We start from the raw sequence: 20,467 nt of genomic DNA on the forward strand, positions 1-20,467 counted from the left end.
AACTCCTACTCTTTGCTTCCTGTCTGCCAGCGAGTTCTCTATCCACATCAATACTGAACCCCCAATACCGTGTGCTTTAAGTTTGCATACTAATCTCTTATGTGGGACCTTGTCGAAAGCCTTCTGAAAGTCGAGATATCCACTGGTTCTCCCTTATCCACTATACTTATACTAGTTACATCCTCGAAAAATTCTATAAGATTCGTCAGACATGATTTACCTTTCATACATTCATGCTGACTTTATCCAATGATTTCACCGCTTTCCAAATGTGCTGCTACCCCATCGTTAATAACTGACTCTAGTATTTTCCCCACCACCGATCTTAGACTAACTGGTCTGTAATTCCCCGTTTTCTCTCTCCCTCCCTTTTTAAAAAGTGGGGTTACATTAGCTACCCAATAATCCTCAGGAACTACTCCAGAATCTAAAGAGTTTAGAAAAATTATCACTAATGCATCCACTATTTCTGGGGCTACTTCCTTAAGCACTCTGGGATGCAGCCTATCTGGCCCTGGGGATTTATCGGTCCTTTAATCCATTCAATTTACCTAACACCACTTCCCGACTAACCTGGATTTCACTCAGCTCCTCCATCTCATTTGACCCCCGGTCCCCTGCTATTTCCGGCAAATTATTTATATCTTCCTTAGTGAAGACAGAACCAAAGTAGTTATTCAATTGGTCTGCCATGTCCTTGTTCCCCATGATCAATTCACCTGTTTCTGACTGCAAGGGACCCACATTTGTTTTAACTAAACTTTTTCTCTTCACATATCTATAAAAGCTTTTGCAGTCAGTTTTTATGTTCCCTGCCAGTTTTCTTTCATAATCTATTTTCCCTTTCCTAATTAAGCCCTTTGCCCTCCTCTGCTGGACTCTGAATTTTTCCCAGTCCTCTGGTAGGCTGCTTTTTCTGGCTAATTTGTATGCTTCATCTTTTTTTTTGATACTATCCCTGATTTCCCTTGTTATCCACGGATGCACTTCCTTCCCTAACATACTGGCAGAGGAGATTAGTTTAACCTAGCATCATAAAAAAGGGCACAAAGTGTTGGAATAACTCAGCAGGTCAAGCAGAACCTCTGGAGAACATGAATAGGGGATGCTTTGGGTCAGGACCCTTGTTCAGTCCCGATCCATGAACCTGGCATCATGTTCAGTATGACGATTGTGAGCTGAAGGGTCTGTTCCTGTGCTATGCACAACGTTCTATGTACATGTAATGTGATGTTGTGGAAGGCACAGGCTGCCAAATGACCTTCTCCTGTTTCTACTTCTTATGTCCTTACAATTTATAACTTAGATCAGCAAAGAGAATTACAGGATTCAGCAAAGCATTCACAGCTTTGTATAAGCTAATTAAAGAACGTAGCCACATGACAAACTCTGTAACGTTTACTAAGTTGAGCAAGAGGCACAAGAGGACTAAACTGTTTACCTCAGTTAATCCACAATGCTGAGTATTGAAAAATGGTTGACCGATACATTTCAACCTCCCCTCTCTTTTTCATCTCGTCCACTGTGCTTTATACCTTATAATTACTGATCACAAAGGAATGGGAACAGTTCCTGACCCAATTTATTGCTTCTCACCTTATGGAAATAGGGTGGGTAGATGTGGCGTGCCCAACACTTAATTCCTAATGTGTTCCAGTCAATATTTATTTTAACCAAATAATTTTTGTAGCCAGTCAAGGTGTCTACATATTTAAAACTCCAATGCCTTCTTTAATAAAAAGTGCCCTACTTATTGCTAGATTGAGATAATTGGAACTTGAATTGCACTTTTAGTGTAACCACTTGCTATTGTACAAGATTGTTGGGATTCAGTTTTCATGGATAATCCTGAATGTATTGATAAAAAATCATTTTCCATTATCAGGATTTAAATTCCTGAGCATATAGATAACTGCAGGAGTAAATCAGCAAGTCGAACAAAAGATAGACACAAAAAGCTGGAGTAACTCAGCGGGACAGGCGGCATATCTGGAGCAAAGGAAGGGGAGACGTTTTGGGTCGAGAACCTTCTTCAGACCTGTGTGGGGAGGGGGGGGGGGGTGGTGGTCGGGGTGGTGTGAAGGGAGAGCCTGGGGTGGAAGGAATTGTCAATGTTTCTGGTTGATACCGTGCATTACGACAGAATTCCTGATTGTTTAATGAAATGAATTAAATCTGCCAGCTGCCGCGTTGGAAGTGAACTCGTCACCAGATCTATGAATTGGGTTGCTGGATTAATAGCTGAATAACATGGCCGCCTAAATTTACACTCAATAATATCAGAATTACTCAAAATTATTTTTAGTTTGCTAAGTGCTTTTATCCTATAGTTATTGTTACAATGGAAAATGTATGTATATAGTATAGTCTGACAAACAGCAATGAAATTATGATCAAGATATTAATTTTCCTGAAGTTCATAAGTGATAGGAGCAGATTTAGGCCATTCGGCCCATCAGGTCTATTCCGCCTTTCAATCGTGGCTGATCTACCCTCCCACTTAACCCCATTCTCCTGCCTTCGCCCCATAATCCCTAATACCAGTACTAATCAAGAATCTATCTATCTCTGCCTAATAAATATCCATTGACTTGACCTCCAAGATGACTGTGGCAATGAATTCCACAGATTCAACACCCTCGCACTAAAGAAATTCCTCCCCATCTCCTTTAATTCTGAGGCTATGACCTCTGGCCCTATAGTCTCCCACTAGTGGAAACATCCTCTCCACATCCACTCTATCCAGGCCTTTCACTATTCGGTAAGCTTCAATGACGTTAACCCAGTAGTCCACTAACCTAAGTAACACCACACAATCCTCTTTACCCTATGGGAGTGCAGACAAAGCCTCAGTCTAACATCTCATTTGGAAGCCAGCACCTCCAACATTGAGTAGCAAGACATTATTCAAAGCATTTTTCTGAAAATGTGCTATTTCTCCTGCAAAGTGTCATGATTTGTTTTATTTCATTATATACATGTACTTCACAGATTTAAATGCACTGTTTGTAGAATTATTTCCAATAAACGTGCTGCAATATATTCAGCCATCCAATTTAGTTTATTGTCATGTGTACAGTTAGCGGAAAGACAATATGTGATTACAATCGGGCCATCCAGTGTACAGATACATCATAAAGGGAATAACGTGAATAACGTTTAGTGCAGGATAAAGCCAGTAAAGTCCGATCATAGATAGTCCGAGGGTCGCCTATGAAATAGACAGTAGTTCAGGACTGCTCTTTAGTTGTAGGTAGAATGGTTCAGTTGCCTGATCAAGTCCAACTGATTGCAATATTTATTAAATGCCCAAACTCTCAGTCTAAAAAAGGGTCTGAACCCAAAATATCACCTATCCCTTTTTCTCCAGAGATGTTGCCTGACCCGCTGAGTTACTCCAGCATTTTGTGTCTACCTTTGATATACAAATTTAATCAGGGGAGCTTAAACTTTAAACGTGGGGCTTGATGAACAGAAAATATTAAGTGGCTGCAAAGTTTAAACAGGTCTTATTAATTAAAAAAATATATATATATATAATTATTACAAAAATAAAAGATGAAAAGATGTAGACAAAAATACTGGAGAAACTCAGCGAATGAGGCAGCATCTATGGAGCGAGGGAAATAGGCAACGTTTCGGGTCGAAACCCAAGAAGGGGAGGAGTAAGTAGGGACCATCTGAAATTAGAGAAGTCAATGTTCATACCGCTGTGGTGCAAACTGCCCAAGCGAAATATGAGGTTATACTCCTCCAATTTACGGTGGTCCTCACTCTGGCCATGGAGGAGGCCCAGGACAGAAAGGTCGGATTCGGAATGGGAGGGGTAGTTGAAGTTCTGAGCCATTGGGAGATCAGGTTGATTATTGTGAACCGAGTGGAGGTGTTCGGCGAAGCGATCGCCAAGCCTACACTTGGTCTCATCAATGTAGAGCAGCTGACATCTAGAGCAGCGGATGCAATAGATGAGGTTGGAGGTGCAGGTGAACCTCTGCTGCACCTGGAAAGGCTGCTTGGGTCCTTGAACGTAGTCAAGGAGGGAGGTAAAGCGACAAGTGTAACATTTCTTGCGGTTGCAAGGGAAAGTGCCTGGAGAGTGGGTGGTTCGGGTGGGGACGAATTGACCAGGGAGTTACTCTGGAGGGAGCGGTCTCTGCGGAAAGCAGACAGGGGAGGAGATGGGAAGATGTGGCAAGTGGTGGGATCACGTTGGAGGTGGCGAAAATGTCAGAGGATTATTTGTTGTATGTGATGGCTGGTAGAGTGGAAGGTACATAGATACATAGAATATAGGTGCAGGAGTAGGCCTTTCGGCTATTAAGAACCTGCACCGCCATTCAATATGATCATGGCTGATCATCCAACTCAATATCCCCGAGTTGAGGACAAGGGGGACTCTGCCCTTGTTACGAATGGGGGGGATGGGCAGTGAGAACAAAGTCACGGGGTAAAGAAGGGTTGAGACCATGATGAGAGGAAGATGTTTTCAGGAGAGTTAAATTTAGCTCTTGAGGCTAAAGGGATCAATGGACATGGAGGAAATTTTGGATGATCAGCCATGATCATATTGAATGGCGGTTTTGACTCGCAGAGCCTGCACCTATTTTCTATGAGATCTGGTTGCTGAATATATTCAAGAACAAGTTTCATAAATTATTACACATTAAAGGAGTCAAGCGACGCAGGGAATAGAGAGATACGGATCGCATACTGGTACTGATTTTGGATGATCATATTGAATGGCGGGGTTTAAGAGGGAACTGCAGATGCTGGAGAATGTCTGAAGAAGGGTTTCGGCCCGAAACGTTGCCTATTTCCTTCGCTCCATAGATGCTGCTGCACCCGCTGAGTTTCTCCAGCAATTTTGTGTAACCATATTGAATGGCGGTGCTGGCTCGAAGGAACGAAAGGCCTACCCCTGCGGCTCTGTTTTTATGTAATGAACAGTGAGGTGAAACAAGGCGAGTCTGAAGAAGGGTTTCGGCCCGAAACGTCGCCTATTTTCTTCGCTCCATAGATGCTGCTGCACCCGCTGAGTTTCTCCAGCAATTTTGTGTACCTGAGGTGAAACAAATGGCGGTTTTAGTTTCAAGGGTTTCAAGCGCCAGGCGACGTTACCTTTTACACCTTCCGGCGGCGATCGACAGCTGAAGGCGGCAATCAGCGGGCGGCCGCGGGAGGGCGGGACCACGGCCTCACCCTATCAGCGAGGGAGAAAGGCGGTGATAGACAGCAGGAGACGCCAATCAGAGAGAGGAAGCGGGACGTGGGCGCTGATCGACCGCAATGACCAATCAGAAAGAAGCAGCGAGAGGCAGCGGACCAATGGGAAGTGCCGGGAGGCGGGCCGCTAACGGAAGACGGTGATCGACAGCAGGATGACCAACCAGAGAGAGGCAATGGGCCAATGGGAGTGTCCGGGAGGCGGGTCTTGAGGCGATGCTCCAACGGCACGCAGAGAGAGAGAGAGAGAGAAAAGAAAGAGAAGGACGGACGGACGAGCGTTGCATCGCCTGTAACCCGCCGGCAGACAAAGTATTTCGCTGACGGCTGAGGAAGAACGCGTTCTTGATGCCGCGCTACAGGAGTGTGGTGGCGACGTCGTCGACGGCTCGGATCCCCGAAGACTGGGGTGAGGAGGGTGAATGGGGCCGTTTGGTCGCTCAACCCACGCCTGTTTCCTGCATTGCGGCTCCACCTCGCTGTTGTTTGTTGGACGGAGGGATAGAGTGGACCCCAACCTCTCCCCTCCATGTTCCACTCGCCCATCGCGGCCCCAATCCCGGGACTAATGCCGCCCGGCATCTCAATGTCTCCCAGTTGCTAAACACTTTACTTCCCGTTTCCCACACTGACCTTTCTGTCCCAGGTCTCCTCCATTGTCAAGAGTGAGGCTAAACGCAAATAGGAGGAACAGCATCTCATATTTCGCTTGGGTAGTTGTATAAATTTTGATTTCTCTCCTTCTCCCCCCTCCCCTCCCCCCCTCTCTCTCTATCCCTTCCCCCACCCAAGTCGCACTAGCTTCCCCTTTTCGCCCTACATCATGGCCCGTTTCCTTTGTCATCATTACCTTTTTGCATATCTTTCATTCGTTGTTCTTTATCTCTCCACATCACCGTCTACACTATATCTATCATTTTCCCTTGCCCCTAACCGGTCTGAAAAAAGGGTCTCGACCCGGAGCGTCACCCATTCCTTCTCTCCAGAGGTGCTGCCCGTCCCGCTGACTTACTCCGGCTTTTCTGTGTCCTACACATCTCAATGTTGGCCATGTGTCCTTCAACCCCTCAAGTTTCCCCCTTCCCCAAAACCATCGGAGCCCCAGGCCATCTCCCCCACCCGGCGCCAGCCGGCCCTGCCTTTCTCTAAAACCTCACAGAGCTGGCGCCGAACGAACCGGTCCTTGATTTCATCCTCCCGCCACTGTCTCGCCTTCCTCTCCCGTTCCCCTCACCTTCCTCTCCCGTTCCCCTCACCGTCTTGTCTTTCTCCTGGATTTATCGCCAGCTGGATCTACAGCTCTTTCTCTCCCGCCAGCCTCTTGACGGTCTTTCTTTTCCCTCCTCTCCTCCCCCACCAGAGATCCCGGTCCCCCCTCCTCCATCCTACTGATCCCCCCCCCCCCCTCCCCCCTCCTCACAAGGGTATCGCGGGTTTTCCTAATTTCTCTCTCCCCCCATCAACTCCTTGACAGTCTTTGTCTCTCCTCCATCAACCAAAGGGATTCCGGACTTGTCCTGTCCGACACCTCAAACTAGCGCCCCCCCCCCCCCCCCCCCCCCCCCCCCAGACGGGCCCGCCCCTGACTCTTTCCAGGGATCACAGCCTTTCCCTACGGACCTCCATCTCACCGACCCCCCTGACCCAGCTCCAGCCCTCCTTAATTAAACAATAATTGGCATTTCCCTACCGTCACTCTCACTCCCTTTTCTGTATCCTTCGTCCCGGTCTCTCTACCCCCTCCCCCCGAAATAAGCGTAGTCCCGTCCCCCCCCCCCCCCCACACAACCCCCCCCCCCCCCCCCCCCCCCCCCCCCCCCCACAGCAAATTCCCCCTCTTATCCCCTCCAAAAAAAAAGCCACACCGTCCAGTTCTTTCTCTCCCAGCCCCCAACCTCCATCTCGATTCTTCCTTATCCCCCTCCTTCCGTGAACTCTATCGGACGCAGCACAAAAAAGATTACTGCCACGTTGTACCGGCGCGTACAGATTTTTACAAAACCGCATTTGACGTGTGGATTTAGTTTAAGATGATGTAGACGTTTCAAAGGACAGCTGTGCTTTAGTAAGAGCGCTGGGCGGCTTTAAAATGAGGCTGAATGGTTGTTTTTTTGTTAGATTGGAGCTCAGTGAGTTGGGTGGATGTTCGATGAGCAAGTTGGTCATTGTGGGATCAGAAATGGACATCATATTTTATAATTTGCAATGTCTTGGAGCATTAAGGAACAGGTGACCCGATCAGCCTTTGTCAAGGGGCTTTGAGTACCCCGTGGATAACGCAGTTGTAAGAACACTCGTTGCTGAACAAAAGCTGACAAAATGACCGTTGCAGCTGTCAGCTTAAATATTGCAGGGCTGTTGATAGCTACTGACTGCAAAATCTGGGTGAATTTGCCCTTAGATATTTTTAATTAAGGACAACAAAGAGAGAGTTTTGATAAGAGTCCACTTCCATTTTTGAAATGATTAACTGTTGTACATATTGTTCTGTGGAAGTCTACAAACTTTGTTTGGGTTGGATTCTAATCTTCAGTGAGCAGATATTGTGGAGTTGCATACGGTCAACATTTAGCAGAGTTAATTGCTGATAGCTTTAACGGTTGTGTTAAAAGTAAAGCATTTTATTTTTTTTTACACGTAAGCAGGTCTGAAGATTTAAAGGCAATCGATGATGACAGCATGACACTGCAGAAGCCAACTTTATACAGTATGTATATATCTCTAAAGAACATTTTGTTTTCATGAGAACCATGAGACCATGACTTGGTGTTTCAGCCAGATAACACCCTGTTTGCTTTCTAACTTGGCTTCATCCCATAGGATTATTTTAAATGCCTCTTTGTGATAGTTGTATTTTACTTATTATTTAGATCAGTGAAATATGAAAAGGCACCCTAAGTTGAGAATGTGACTTGATATTTAATTCCATGCTCTTGTTTCCTCACTCATAACGGGTTTCAATTTCTAAACTTGTAGGCTAATCAAGTTCTAAATGCCTTCAAATAATCTGGTGCACAAATAGTGTAAAACACAGTTACTCATAGTCATACGATGTGGAAACAGACCTTATGACCCAACTTGTCCATGCTGACCGAGACCCATCTAAGCTAGTCCCATTTGCCTGCGTTTAGCCCATATCCCTCTAAACCTTTTCTATCCATATCTTCAAAATGGTGTTCTAGTACCTGTCTTAATTTCCTCCATGGGTAGCTTGTTCCATATTCCCACCACCCTCCGTCCACCCTTGCCTCTCTCACCTCAAACCTATGTTCTCTGGTTCATGATGCCCTTATCCTCGGTAACAGACTGTGCATTCACCCGATCTATACTATTTTATACACCTCTATATGATCAAATCAACCTCTTGCGTTCCAAGGAATAAAGTCCTAACAGCAAATAAATATCCAGTAACTGGCATTTGCAGTTCCTTGTTTTGATCTCATAATAATCATACTCATTGTTTATTAGCCAAGTATGTTTTGCAACATACGAGGAATTTGATTTGCCTTAGTCATACCAATAAAAAGCAACAAAACAAACTAAATACATTTTAACATAAGCATCCATCACAGTGACTGCTCCACATTCCTCACAAATGGAAGGCAAAAAAAAAGTTAGCTCTTCCCTTCTTTGTCCTCCCGTGGTTGGGGGCCTCGAGCCTTCCGTTGACGGGATGATCTTGGCTGCTGCAGCCGACAGTTGGGCCCTCCGCGTCGGGGCAATCAACCTCCTGCGTCAGGGGGATCTCGGCTCTCCTGCGCCGGCCGATCGGACTCCGGGTTGGGGCAGGTTCGAACCTGCGGATTTGGAGCTTCCCGACATCAATCTCTACCCGAGACTGCAAGCTCCTCGATGGTGAAATCTGCAGGCCGCAGTTGGAGTGTCAATCCCAGGCAAGGGATCGCAGGCTCCAATGGTAATTCCACGTCCCCGAGGTGGGGCTCAAAAGTCAGTCTCGAGCAAGCCTGCAGAGCGACCAGAGATACGATCTGGAAAACAATCGCATCACTGGCGAGGTAAGAGATTCAAAAACGTTTCCTCTGGTCCCCTCCTCATAAAACAAACAAGAGAAACATTAGCACATACTTTTTAAAACACACTAAAAATGGCAAAAAAGGACAAAGACAGACAAACTGTTGGCAGCACCACCCGGTGAAGTAATTTCCACCCTAGATTACTATTCAATGGGAAATTAGCTAATTCGGGCATCCACTGCAGATTATGATGCCCAACCTGTGGGCAGACCATATATATGAATGAGCATTAGGGGACTGGTGAGATGCATTTGCTGGCTGCTGCAGTTTTCCTCTAGGGTGTGGGAACTTGGCATTTGTGTCTCTACCAAACCCCACACACAACAACCAAGCTCACAAAGCTGAATGCACTGTACATGCTCTCTCAGTGAGGCCAGCTGGCAGCAACTCTTCCATGCCAGTTCACGATCTCATCACAGCCTTTCCCATCTGTGATCCTCTCCCACACACAGTTTTTGTTTATTTCCAATTTAACAAACTGTTCAGGTCACAAGCAATTCTCAGGAGCAAAGACCGGCAAGGGAAGAATTTCCTTTTAAATATTTGTGTAAATTCATGCGAATGGTGTATAAACCTTCCAAATCTGGTCACGCACAAAAATGGAATTGATGTAGTAAGATTTCATTTAAATCAGATTTTTTGGTTTCTCTATTTGAAGCTCTGCAAGTTTAATATTAATATACGTATATTGATCCAGTAACTTAATTTGATTGTGCGTGTTAAGGATTGTTAGTGTGTGCTTAATTAAAATTTGGGTTTGTAATTATAATGTGTGTGGATCAATTTGATAAAGACAGATTGGGGCTAATAACATCTTTGAAATAGGAGTTTGTTGAGGGAAATTCCAATGTGATTTTTGTTTGTTTGTCTATTTAAAGCTATGCAAGAGTATTAATATTTGTATGTATATTGATCCAGTAATTTAGCTTTATTTTAAGGATTGTGGGCAAATGCTTAATTTAAAAGATTGTGTCTGATAACATCTTTGAAATAGGAGATTGATGAGGGAAATGGAGTTGATGTGCATGTGGAATGCCAAAAGGTATTGCGAAAACTGCCAGTATTGGGCTTGTTATCACGAGTAAACTCCAAGGGACACTTTGGCATTGTATAATCTGTTAAATTGTGAGAAATGGAGGTCTCAGGACTTTTTTTTGCACTGGAGCAATGTGCGCAATGAAGTTGTTCAGGAAAAATGTTCGATCAACGTACGACATACGCTCATCCAATTCAAAACATTACATAGATTATATTATTCAAAAACTAAATTAAATAAAATCTTCCCTAATGTTTCACCAATCTGTGATAAATGCCTGTGTCAAGAAGCTACCATAGCGCACTCTTTTGTTTTTTGTACAAAAATCCAAAAATTCTGGTATGAAATATTTGATGTTTTTTCAAAATTAATCAAAATAAAACTGGTACCAAAACCAGAATGGATTATTTTTGGAATATCGGAAGGTAACCCTGAACTAAACGTGTTTCAGAAGAATTTATTTAATTACGGGCTAATAATGGGGAAAAAAGCTTATACTTAAATTCTGGAAAAATGCGCCCACACCAACAATAAAAATGTGGATATCAAATATGTTTGAAACATTACATCTGGAAGAGATGAGATTCCTCTTAGCAGGTAAAGCAGACCAATTCCAAAAGACGTGGTCTATGTTTCTGGACCTATTACAAGTATGAGGTGCAATAGTAATTTAAAAAAATAAATAAAAGGTATCAGGACCTGGTAACGGGAGGTAAAACAACAAAAACAGACTTGGTTGGTAGTCCCCTTTCTGCGGAGTTTAATGTTATAATAGAGCGATTGTTCCTATTTTCTTTTTGTTTCTTTTCTAGGGTCTATTTTCTCATTTTACTTCTTTCTCTAACTTCTTTTCTAAGGGGCTTTCTTTTCCCAACACTCTTGCACTTCACGACTCTTGCGTACTTTGTTTACTTTCTCTACTTCTATATTTTTCTTAAAGCTCAAAAAAAATGAAGCGGTACAAAAAATGTATTAAGATATATGTGTTGTGTAGTATTGTAATTTACCGTACTTCTAATAAAAATAAAATTAAAAAAAAAAAAAAAAAAAAAAAAAAAAAGTGTTCAGGAATAGTACTGCAACCAATGCTTTTAGGATCTGGTAGTAAGAGGCAGTTGATGAGCAAGTGGGTGAGGAGGGCTATCCTGATTGTTGTTGCAAACTACGAAAACTCATGGGCCAGATCACCTTCTATGTTAATAAATATTTTCAATTTGCTAAATTTGGGCGAGTGTTTTAGTGGCTACTTGCAGCCGCCAGACTAACATAATAATGGTTAACTTGGTTTCAATATTTAACAGTAACGAACATTTGGCTGTGTATAAATCTTAAGCACGCGCTACTCAAGCACAAGTAACGTTTCTGCTTTTGGCAACAGACTTAAATACTTAATGTGTTAGCTTACTCTCATAATGCAACATTACTTATTTTTAACTCAAACACTAGCAATTAAATTGTGATATGTGTTTGCAATATATGAACAAGATGTTCCAGCTGAAATTTAAATAAATATCCATTGATTTAATTATCTTGGGCTTACCTGTCAGTTATGGTTAACCAGTCAAACTTTGCAGATTCCTTCAGTGGTACTTAAGGGCAGGAATATAACCACCACATAGTTTACATTGTTCAGGTGATTTTGAGCTTTCATGTTTGCAATTTTGTTTTGGCAAAAGCATTAAAATACATTGACAGTACAGTACAGTGATAGTTTACAACATTTTGGCTTGTAATTTCAGACTGACGTGGCAATTTTTAACTTTTACTTTGCTGTAATAGGCAAAAGGCTTAGATTGTTATGTCAGCAGCTGAAAAGGCTTAAGCCATGGTACGACAAAGGTTCACCTGTATCTCCTCCAACCTACTGCATCCGCTGCTCTAGATGTCAGCTGATTTACATCGGGGAGACTAAGCGGAAGTCGGGCGATCGTTTCGCCGAACACCTCCGCTCAGTCCGCAATAACCTACCTGAACTCCCGGTGGCTCAGCACTTCAACTCCCCCTCCCATTCCCAATCCGACCTCTCTGTCCTGGGACTCCTCCATTGCCAGAGTGAGCAACACCGGAAATTGGAGGAACAGCACCTCGTATTCCGCCTGGGTTGCTTGCGTCCGGCAGGCATGAACGTTGAATTCTCCCAGTTTTGCTAGCCCTTGCTGTCTCCTCCCCTTCCTTAACCCTCGAGCTGTCTCCTCCCATCCCCCCGCCCTCAGGCTCCTCCTCCCCCCCTTTTTCCTTCATTCTTTCCCCCCCCCCCCCATCAGTCTGAAGAAGGGTTTCGGCCCGAAATGTCGCCCATTTCCTTCGCTCCATAGATGCTGCTGCACCCGCTGAGTTTCTCCAGCATTTTTGTGTACCTTCGATCTTCCAGCATCTGCAGTTCCTTCTTGAACACAAGGCTTAAGCCATGACTGGGTTTTAAAAATGCCAAATCAATTTCTTAGGCCATTGTTTCAGTACAAAATGTATGGAGATTTCATTTGTCATGCTTATCAGGAAGTATTCTTAAATAAAATCTTTTTTTTTGCAATCAAAATGGCAAACTGCCAATTAAATTAGCAATGGGTTGCTGTGCAAATAATCTGGAGTTTCTTTCTGACAATATAGTCTTTGTAGATGTAGGCTTTCGAGATGTTAAGAGAATTAATTACATTGCTTGACAATGGACCAATGCCTCATTTAGTTGTGGTTCACGATTCTTGATCCGAGCAATATTGTCGCTTGTATTTAAACGTGGTTATATATTCGGCACCTTTCACGCCAGTGCAACTGATCGAAACCAAGAATTGATTTATAAGAAGGAACTGGTTGACACCGAAGAGAAACATAAAATGCTGGAGTAACTCAGCGGGTCAGGCAGCATCTCTGGAGAAAAGGAATAGGTGATGTTTATGATTGAGACCACTCATCAGACAGGTGAAAGTCTGATGAAGGATCTCGACCTGAAACGTTACCTATTCCTTTTCTCCAGAGATGCAGCCTGACCCGCTGAGTTACTCCAGCATTTTGTGTCTATCTGCCAAGAACTGATAGTTTGAACTCCATCTTGCTCTCCCAATTGAACAGTGATGGGGAAAGGAATGTGAATGCATTGAAAATCTTGGCAATAGATTCAACCTGAATCTTGATTATTATCTTTTGCATACTAAAGACTGTTTAAGACAAGTGTTGCTAGCAACAATTTAACAAGTTTGTATAATAAACGGATCTAACTTTTTTACCCTAGGTAACATCAGCAATTGGTAGTGCCTCGGCATCGCTAAGGATGGGCACTTCAAGGGTCACTTTCAAAATAAAGGGAACTACACTTCCAGGTATTCTTAGGGAATTGAAAGATAATAAATATTTCAATGTCCATGCAACTAATATATGAAATCACAAATGGGAACACAGAACTTCACACACTTGAGGGATAAAAATGCTTCATTTAGGAATTTTTCACAGGTTATTAAATTTGTACAATTAATCCAGTCTCATGTCATTGTTTGCATCATTTTAGCTAGTTTTTATTATTGCCATTTTTTTGGGTAGACAGATGTGATGTTGGGTAAGATGCCAACTGCTAGAGGAGTTCAGTGGGTCAGGCAGCATTTATGGAATGAATGAACAGACAATATTTCGGGCCAGGACTTATGCAGGCTGATTGGAATGGGTAGTGGAGGAAGGTGGAAAAGAGACGTGGGGCGGACAAGGACTGGGAAGTGATGAGTGAGGGAGGTTTGACAGACAGATTGGTGCAGTAAGTGACAAAAGTGTGTCAGATCGGGAGAGGAGCAGTGAAATTTAAGGCTGGAGAGAGGGATGTGGGTGGAAGGAGTCGAAGGAGGATAAAAGGGGGGGTTAAAAGGAAAAGAGGGACTCGGAGATGGGTATGAAGGAGGGGAAAGGAGCATGAGGGTGGGATGGTGTAAGAAATAGGAGCACTTCACGCTTGGGTGCATGGGATAGAGGGGGATACTGATGACCTAGTTTATCGCTGCTTGGTTTTGATGAGAATTGGGTACTATATTTACCTGTTTTGCTGTTTAGCACTTTTATGGTTGCGTTACTAAAATAACTTCATTTCAGTGTACGGTTTAAAGAATTAACCTCTTGTATTTGAGTGACAAATAATTATATTATAAGCAAGCATGCTTGACGGAAGGCGATTGCATAAAGTTGGTCATTTCAGTAGATTTGGTTACAATAGACATGCATCACGATACTTGCCTAGAGTCAATAATTTGGATAATCTTAATATAGAACTTGCCGTTGGCTGTAGGTGTGCTCAAGTATGTGTTATGAAGCTTTGCAGTCTTTTGTTTAAGTTTTAATTACCATAATAATATGGTAACCATAATCAATTGAGAAACGGTAAGATGTACCAGAAAGACTACTTTGGTAAATTACATAATATGCGAGTTGGAAAAGGAAGGGGAAATGGTTTATGTTTCAGATGAATGGCTTTTCAACAGAATGGGTAAAATAAGATATAATAATTTAGAGTAGAAGGTGTTGGACGTTTGCCAGGGAAGATGGTAAAACAGATACGATGTCAACATTTAAGAAGCATTTATATAATGCATGAGCAAGCATAGAATAGAGGAATTCCTACCACATGCAGACAGATGGGAGTAGTTAGAGTGGCATCATGGTTGACGGAAAGACCTGATCATCTGCTGTGCTTAACTATGTTATAACTGTACAGGATTTTAAGTGCACATGAATTCTCTAAATGCTTGTTTTTTGAGGGGATTGCATGAAGGTTTAATGTGAATAGGTCAACCTAACCAAATATATTATAAGCCAGTTAATTATATACTCAGTGTTTTAGCCAAATAATCAATTTTGGGATAGGTTACTTTTTTAGTTTAGAGATATAGCGCGGAAACAGGCCCTTTGGCCCAACGAGTCCACACATTAACATTATCCTACACACACTTGGGACAATTTACAATGTTACTAAGCTAATTTATCTACATACCTGTATTTGGAGGAAACTGGAGCTCCCGGGAAAAAACTCGCACAGGTCACAGGGAGAACTTACAAACTCATTACAGACTGCACCCGTAGTCAGGATCGAATCCGGGTATCTGGCGCCGTAAGGCAGCAACTCTACTGCCGCGCCCCCAAGTCGCCCAATGTGGAATTTTAGAATTTTGATCTGGTGATATTTTGTGCACGTGACTTTTCCTCATAATTAATTCAAATTGTTTGGCACTGTAGGTGAAGTGTTTGCAGTATGTGGGAATTCAACTGCGCTTGGCAATTGGTCGTGTCAGAAAGCCTTGTTTCTCGATCCCACGGCAGATGATGAGTAAGTTCAACAATGTTTTTGGATTAAAATAGTCGGATTTGTGTAAATGTCTTTTTATAGTTGATCATTCACTTTCCTATTGGTTCTGGTTCATTTAAGTGCTTCATTCCCTCACTGGTTTTTGATCTTTTTTATGAACGTTATCAATGCCTGACTGGAGTGTAAAATTCCTGTCTTAAATTGGTCCTATGTGGCAGGGAGATTGTCTTTGAGACTGCGGCTAGTGCATTTTGTTGACTAACATTTAATCAGAGGGGAGCAAAAGGGGATAGAAAGATTCTTGATTAGTATGGATGTCAAGGGTTATGGGGAGTATGGGGTTAGGAGGGAGAGATAGATCAGCCATGATTGAATAGTGGAGTAGACTTACTGGGCCAAATAGCCTAATTCTGCTCTTATCACTTAAGACCTAACCTGGTGACAAAAGTTCAAATTGACCTCTTGTATGAAATATCTGCAAATAATGTTGAGCCATTGGTCGATTTTGCTCTATTTTCTTGTACCTATTATTAATATATTAAGTATTTTGGCTTTTACAGTTAAAGGCGAGTTTTGCTATACTTTTTGGGTTTGACTTTGGCCGTATGTGCAGGCTCTATCTACTTGTCAAGAAACTACAAGGAGGAGACTTTCCTTCCTGGCTATTGTCAATTTTAGACATCTATTTTTAGGAGTAGTTGCTGTATCAATTGTTTCCGTGACAAGTTTCATGTTTGCTGTGACTGACGTAGGTCCTTGTTTTTGAGATCAAAGCTTAATTTTTTTTAGATCCATTTCCTTGTCAATCTCCAGGCCGGTTGTAGGTTAGCTCCTGGTCAAAAATGGTTTCCAAGTACAGGTACACAACCTTTAATCCGAAATTCCAGAAACCGAAAAGCTCCGAAAACCGGACATTTTTTCCACAATGTCGTCTGCACACCAAAGCGCCAAGTGTTTGGCGCCAAGTGTTTCTTCTCAACACTTGGCGCCAAACTTGACCCGAAACGACCCGTGGTCAACCCAGGTCTATACTACTGTAGCGGCTGCCTCCTCCCCGGAGACCGGGGAGACACTCCGGGATCGGAGCTCCAACCGGCGCAGCCCCAGCTCCGCGATGTTGGGAGTCGGCAGCCACAGCACTCCGGAGCTTATCTCACGCCGACCCGGAAAACCATTGCCCCCTCCCCGCCTCTCCGACCGGGTAGGGGACTAAGAATTAAAGTTTCCCCCTTCACCCTTCTTTCCCCCCCTTCACCCCCTCCACCACATAAAAGCCCTCCAAACTAACTGACTAAAATTTAAGCAATGATTCCCCAGTCTCCGTGGAGGAGGCAGCCACTCCAGACTTTCCAAGCCGCCCGCGCTACCTACCTAATCTACGCTAAAAATCTTCCATTCCGAGATCCTAAAAATTCCGAAATCCGAGAAGTGTCTGGTCCCAAGCCTTTCGGATTAAAGGTTGTGTACCTGTAGTAATATTTTTTTTAATGCTCTAACCACTTGATTTGTGAAAGCCTTAAATATTATTCTTAAATAAAATCTATTGTTTCATACTCTATCTCTCCTCAGAATAACATGGACTGCAACAGTTAATCTTCCAAGAGCCATTCATTTCAAATATCGATACTTCAAATGTTATTTTATTGAACCCAAGGTAAGACCCATTTTCCAGACAATCCGAGCTGCAATGTGATTTCTTCTTGGCTTTTTTTTTAGCGTTCTCCAACAGAATGTTGTATTATCTAACCTCCAATTTTATAGCATGAGCAGTTACAGCGACTGAGGAATATCACTTACTTGAATTTTACTCTGCTTCGATACTGATGCAAGAATAATGAGATTTTCCACAACTGAATGATATGCTGTTTTCTGTTACAGTAAGGATAATTTTTGGGAGAAGGATAGAAAATTGGATAATTTGGGGATTAAAAAAAAAGGGCAGGGTTTTGTTTGAGTCTAAACTTGTGCTACTTAATCCTTGTATTAATCTACCATTGATTCAGACGGTGCTTGTTATTTGTAATTTTGATTGTGCCTTGGCGCTTTTGTGTAAACCTTGTGTTGGGGAATGATATGCTGGTTGAGGTCGCATACAGTATAATTCTCCTATTCTCTCTTTCCAATTTGGCCGTTCCACTCTGTGTTGTCACAGATTTCCTTTGGCAAATGTATGCTCTTGACCAATGTTTCTTCTCAACACTTGCATTGGGGTTTGGATTTAATTTTATTATGGAATCTTTTAAAGCTGTGAATAATCTAGCATTGTCCTACCTATCCCGCTCTTGTTTGCAATCGTTTGGCTACTTTACATGCTGCTTTCTACGAATTCATTTTGATGGTCAAATTGTCACCATTTTTTTTTTTGTTTCTGTTCATTTACAAAACACGCCCTTGTTGGAAATAATCTGCACTCAGTTTTAATTGGCCTTCATAATTGGATGTATATTCAGACCACAATTTGCATGATAACCAAAATATAAAAATCAACAAAAATGGATTGATGTGAAAGAAATGTACGCATTTATTAGTGTTGCCACTATGATTCCTATGGTGCAACATGGAGGTTTTCTGGCACTTGAGGGGTCGTGTCCTTCCAAACCTGGGTAGTGGCTGGAAAGTATGTTGAGGAATATAAAGTTGAAGCGCTGGCAATTACAGGTTTCTTGCTCTTGACAACGGAGGAATCGATTCAAGCTGAATGATGCGTCAGACTGCCTTTGGCTTGGAGAGAAAGCTTTAATGGCTCGTTGCTGTCGGCCTTGTCAGTTTAATAATTTGCACAATTTTTGTTTAAAATTTGCAATGATCCAACCAGTCCTTCAAGAAGGAAACCTATGGAATGTTACAGTTGATTTTTGTGTTATTTTTTTTTGTTCTCCAGGTGAGTGCTCTCGCATCTTTATTGTCTATTTAGTGCCTAGCATTAACATTGGGTACGCCCAGGATTAATGCAGCCGAATACCTTTGGAGCACCGCTCCCTGCTTGCCCACCAGTGTATTTTATGCATCTACTACTTGAAATGTTGCAAGTGAATTCAGAAATGGGTTGTTTTTTTTTAACCACAGTCCAATGCGCCCAAGAAAATGCATTAAGACTGCTTGATATATTTGATGAGTCCTTCTAATTAGTAGAGAGAGGATAGGTTTTATAAGCCTCTAGTTTCAGACTGAACTCCTGTAGATGAAAGGACAGTTTTCTAATCTATAGTTCCTTTGTCTTTAGTTACATAATTTCAAGACATTTATAGTAATTTCTTTGAGTAATTCATTTTGTTTTGAATCAATATTTTGAGATTCTAATTGAAGAAAAGTCTTTATCCAAATTACAATAACTGCATTTTGTACCGTTCACTGCACATGGCATGTTTAATTTAAAATGTAATGCTTCAAATCCTGTGTAGTGAATAACTGTGCTGAGCAACTCCTCCAGACCTGAAGGCCTGTTCGTAGGCATTCACCAGTGGTGCTGTTCATACAGCCGGCCAGTTGGAGGCTTATGACAATAACCTGGCAAAAACATTGCCAACACTTCTCCCCTCTGGGGAGCTGATGAGATCTGTGGCAGAAATGTTAATATTGATAGTCTGCAGTAAGTAATTCAGATCTGCATCTGTTAATTTTCTATTAGCCTGTGCTACAGTTTATCCAGCTTTTATATTGATTTGTAAACTCAAGCTATTACCTTGGGCAATCGTCATTGCATGAATGGAAAAATTGTAAATATTCTACCAGAAGTAGTTTAAAAACGTGTATCTCTTGACATCCAAACGTGCATTTTCTTCTGGTCCTTTTGTTTATTATAAAGGGCTTTAATCTTTTTATCACTTGACTCAGAACCCTGCTGATCTTCGGCAAGTGCTAGTCAACAAGTGGGAGACTCATCCTCATCCACGATCATTTAAACCGTCGGGTATGTCACTACAGTGTATTGAGTTTGTTATTTGCCGGATTGGCAATAGCAAGGGTACTTGTGATAAATTAAGCCTTGGACAATTGTAATTTATCTTTCAAATTTGAAGTATATTTTTAATGCAAGTCTTCCCATATTTTAAATGCTGTGCAAATGTATCCGTTGTGTGGAACAGAAAATGTGATCAGCAACAGATCTAAACAGTCATCGTATCCTACCACATACCCTTTAGCCCCATGAAACCCATGTTTTCATGCTTCTGTGTGCTTTCCCTCGCAATCTACACCCAGAATGTTCCCAGCCTGTGTTATGAACAGAATCTCCTAAAGTAAAAGACAAAAAACTATTTTACGACAAAAACTTCTTTGTTGGTTCGGCATCGTCTTCTGTACTTCAGAGTATGGAATGAGCTTCTTATGAAACAATCCATCATATTGATTCTAATGTTAAGATTTCAACATCGTACCAAGTGCCTGCTACATTTTCTTTGGATCATTCATACTGCCCATGCTTGATACATGAGATTGAAGCTGCAACTTTCTCCAGATTTCTGCCATTGTGCCTCCTGTTTGGATAAAAGTTAACTTCACGGCAGTTAACCGCAGCCTTTTTATTTCCTTTTTCACTACATCAACCATCTCAAAGAAAATATGTCGAATTCTATTTGGTGCTGTTCTCTAATTAGTTGATTTGTAATCTGGAGCTGGCCACATGAGAAACAGGAGATGAGTTTTTCTTCCATCTACATTGATGCATTTAAGAAGCTGTGTCACCGAACCGCTCCATAGAATTGGCTCAAAATGATTCAACAATACTTTTCCAATTTGGTACCATTGCAATGGCAAGTCTGAAAACCTAATTAAGTATTGGCAAAAAAGATAAAGCATATAAAGCATGGTAATTTGTGCTTTTAGAAAATGGGGCATAGTCATGACTGGAATTGAAGGCTTTTTAAATTGGTGCTGCAAAATGAAGCTGCATTACACTAA

The 20,467-nt window shown here is 42.2% G+C and overlaps 2 protein-coding genes across 2 annotated transcripts in view; one reads left to right on the forward strand and one right to left on the reverse strand.

Annotated features, from left to right (window-relative positions):
• Window positions 1-5,187, reverse strand: part of LOC129699298 (shieldin complex subunit 1-like) — a 62,114-nt gene extending 56,927 nt beyond the window's left edge. Inside the window, exon 1 of the mRNA XM_055638963.1 lies at window positions 5,119-5,187. The gene's annotated coding sequence lies outside the window, so the exon portion shown is untranslated. The remainder of the gene's footprint in view (window positions 1-5,118) is intronic.
• A 278-nt stretch (window positions 5,188-5,465) lies between these two features.
• The window catches only part of gpcpd1 (glycerophosphocholine phosphodiesterase 1), a 46,368-nt gene continuing 31,366 nt past the window's right edge, over window positions 5,466-20,467 (forward strand). Inside the window, exons 1-6 of the mRNA XM_055638962.1 lie at window positions 5,466-5,632; window positions 7,869-7,930; window positions 13,520-13,607; window positions 15,499-15,589; window positions 17,138-17,222; window positions 19,403-19,478. Coding sequence (XP_055494937.1) covers window positions 13,559-13,607; window positions 15,499-15,589; window positions 17,138-17,222; window positions 19,403-19,478 — 301 coding nt within the window. The 5' untranslated portion in view covers window positions 5,466-5,632; window positions 7,869-7,930; window positions 13,520-13,558. The remainder of the gene's footprint in view (window positions 5,633-7,868; window positions 7,931-13,519; window positions 13,608-15,498; window positions 15,590-17,137; window positions 17,223-19,402; window positions 19,479-20,467) is intronic.

This window comes from Leucoraja erinacea, chromosome 8, assembly GCF_028641065.1.
Source record: "Leucoraja erinacea ecotype New England chromosome 8, Leri_hhj_1, whole genome shotgun sequence".
Lineage (NCBI taxonomy): Eukaryota > Metazoa > Chordata > Chondrichthyes > Rajiformes > Rajidae > Leucoraja > Leucoraja erinaceus.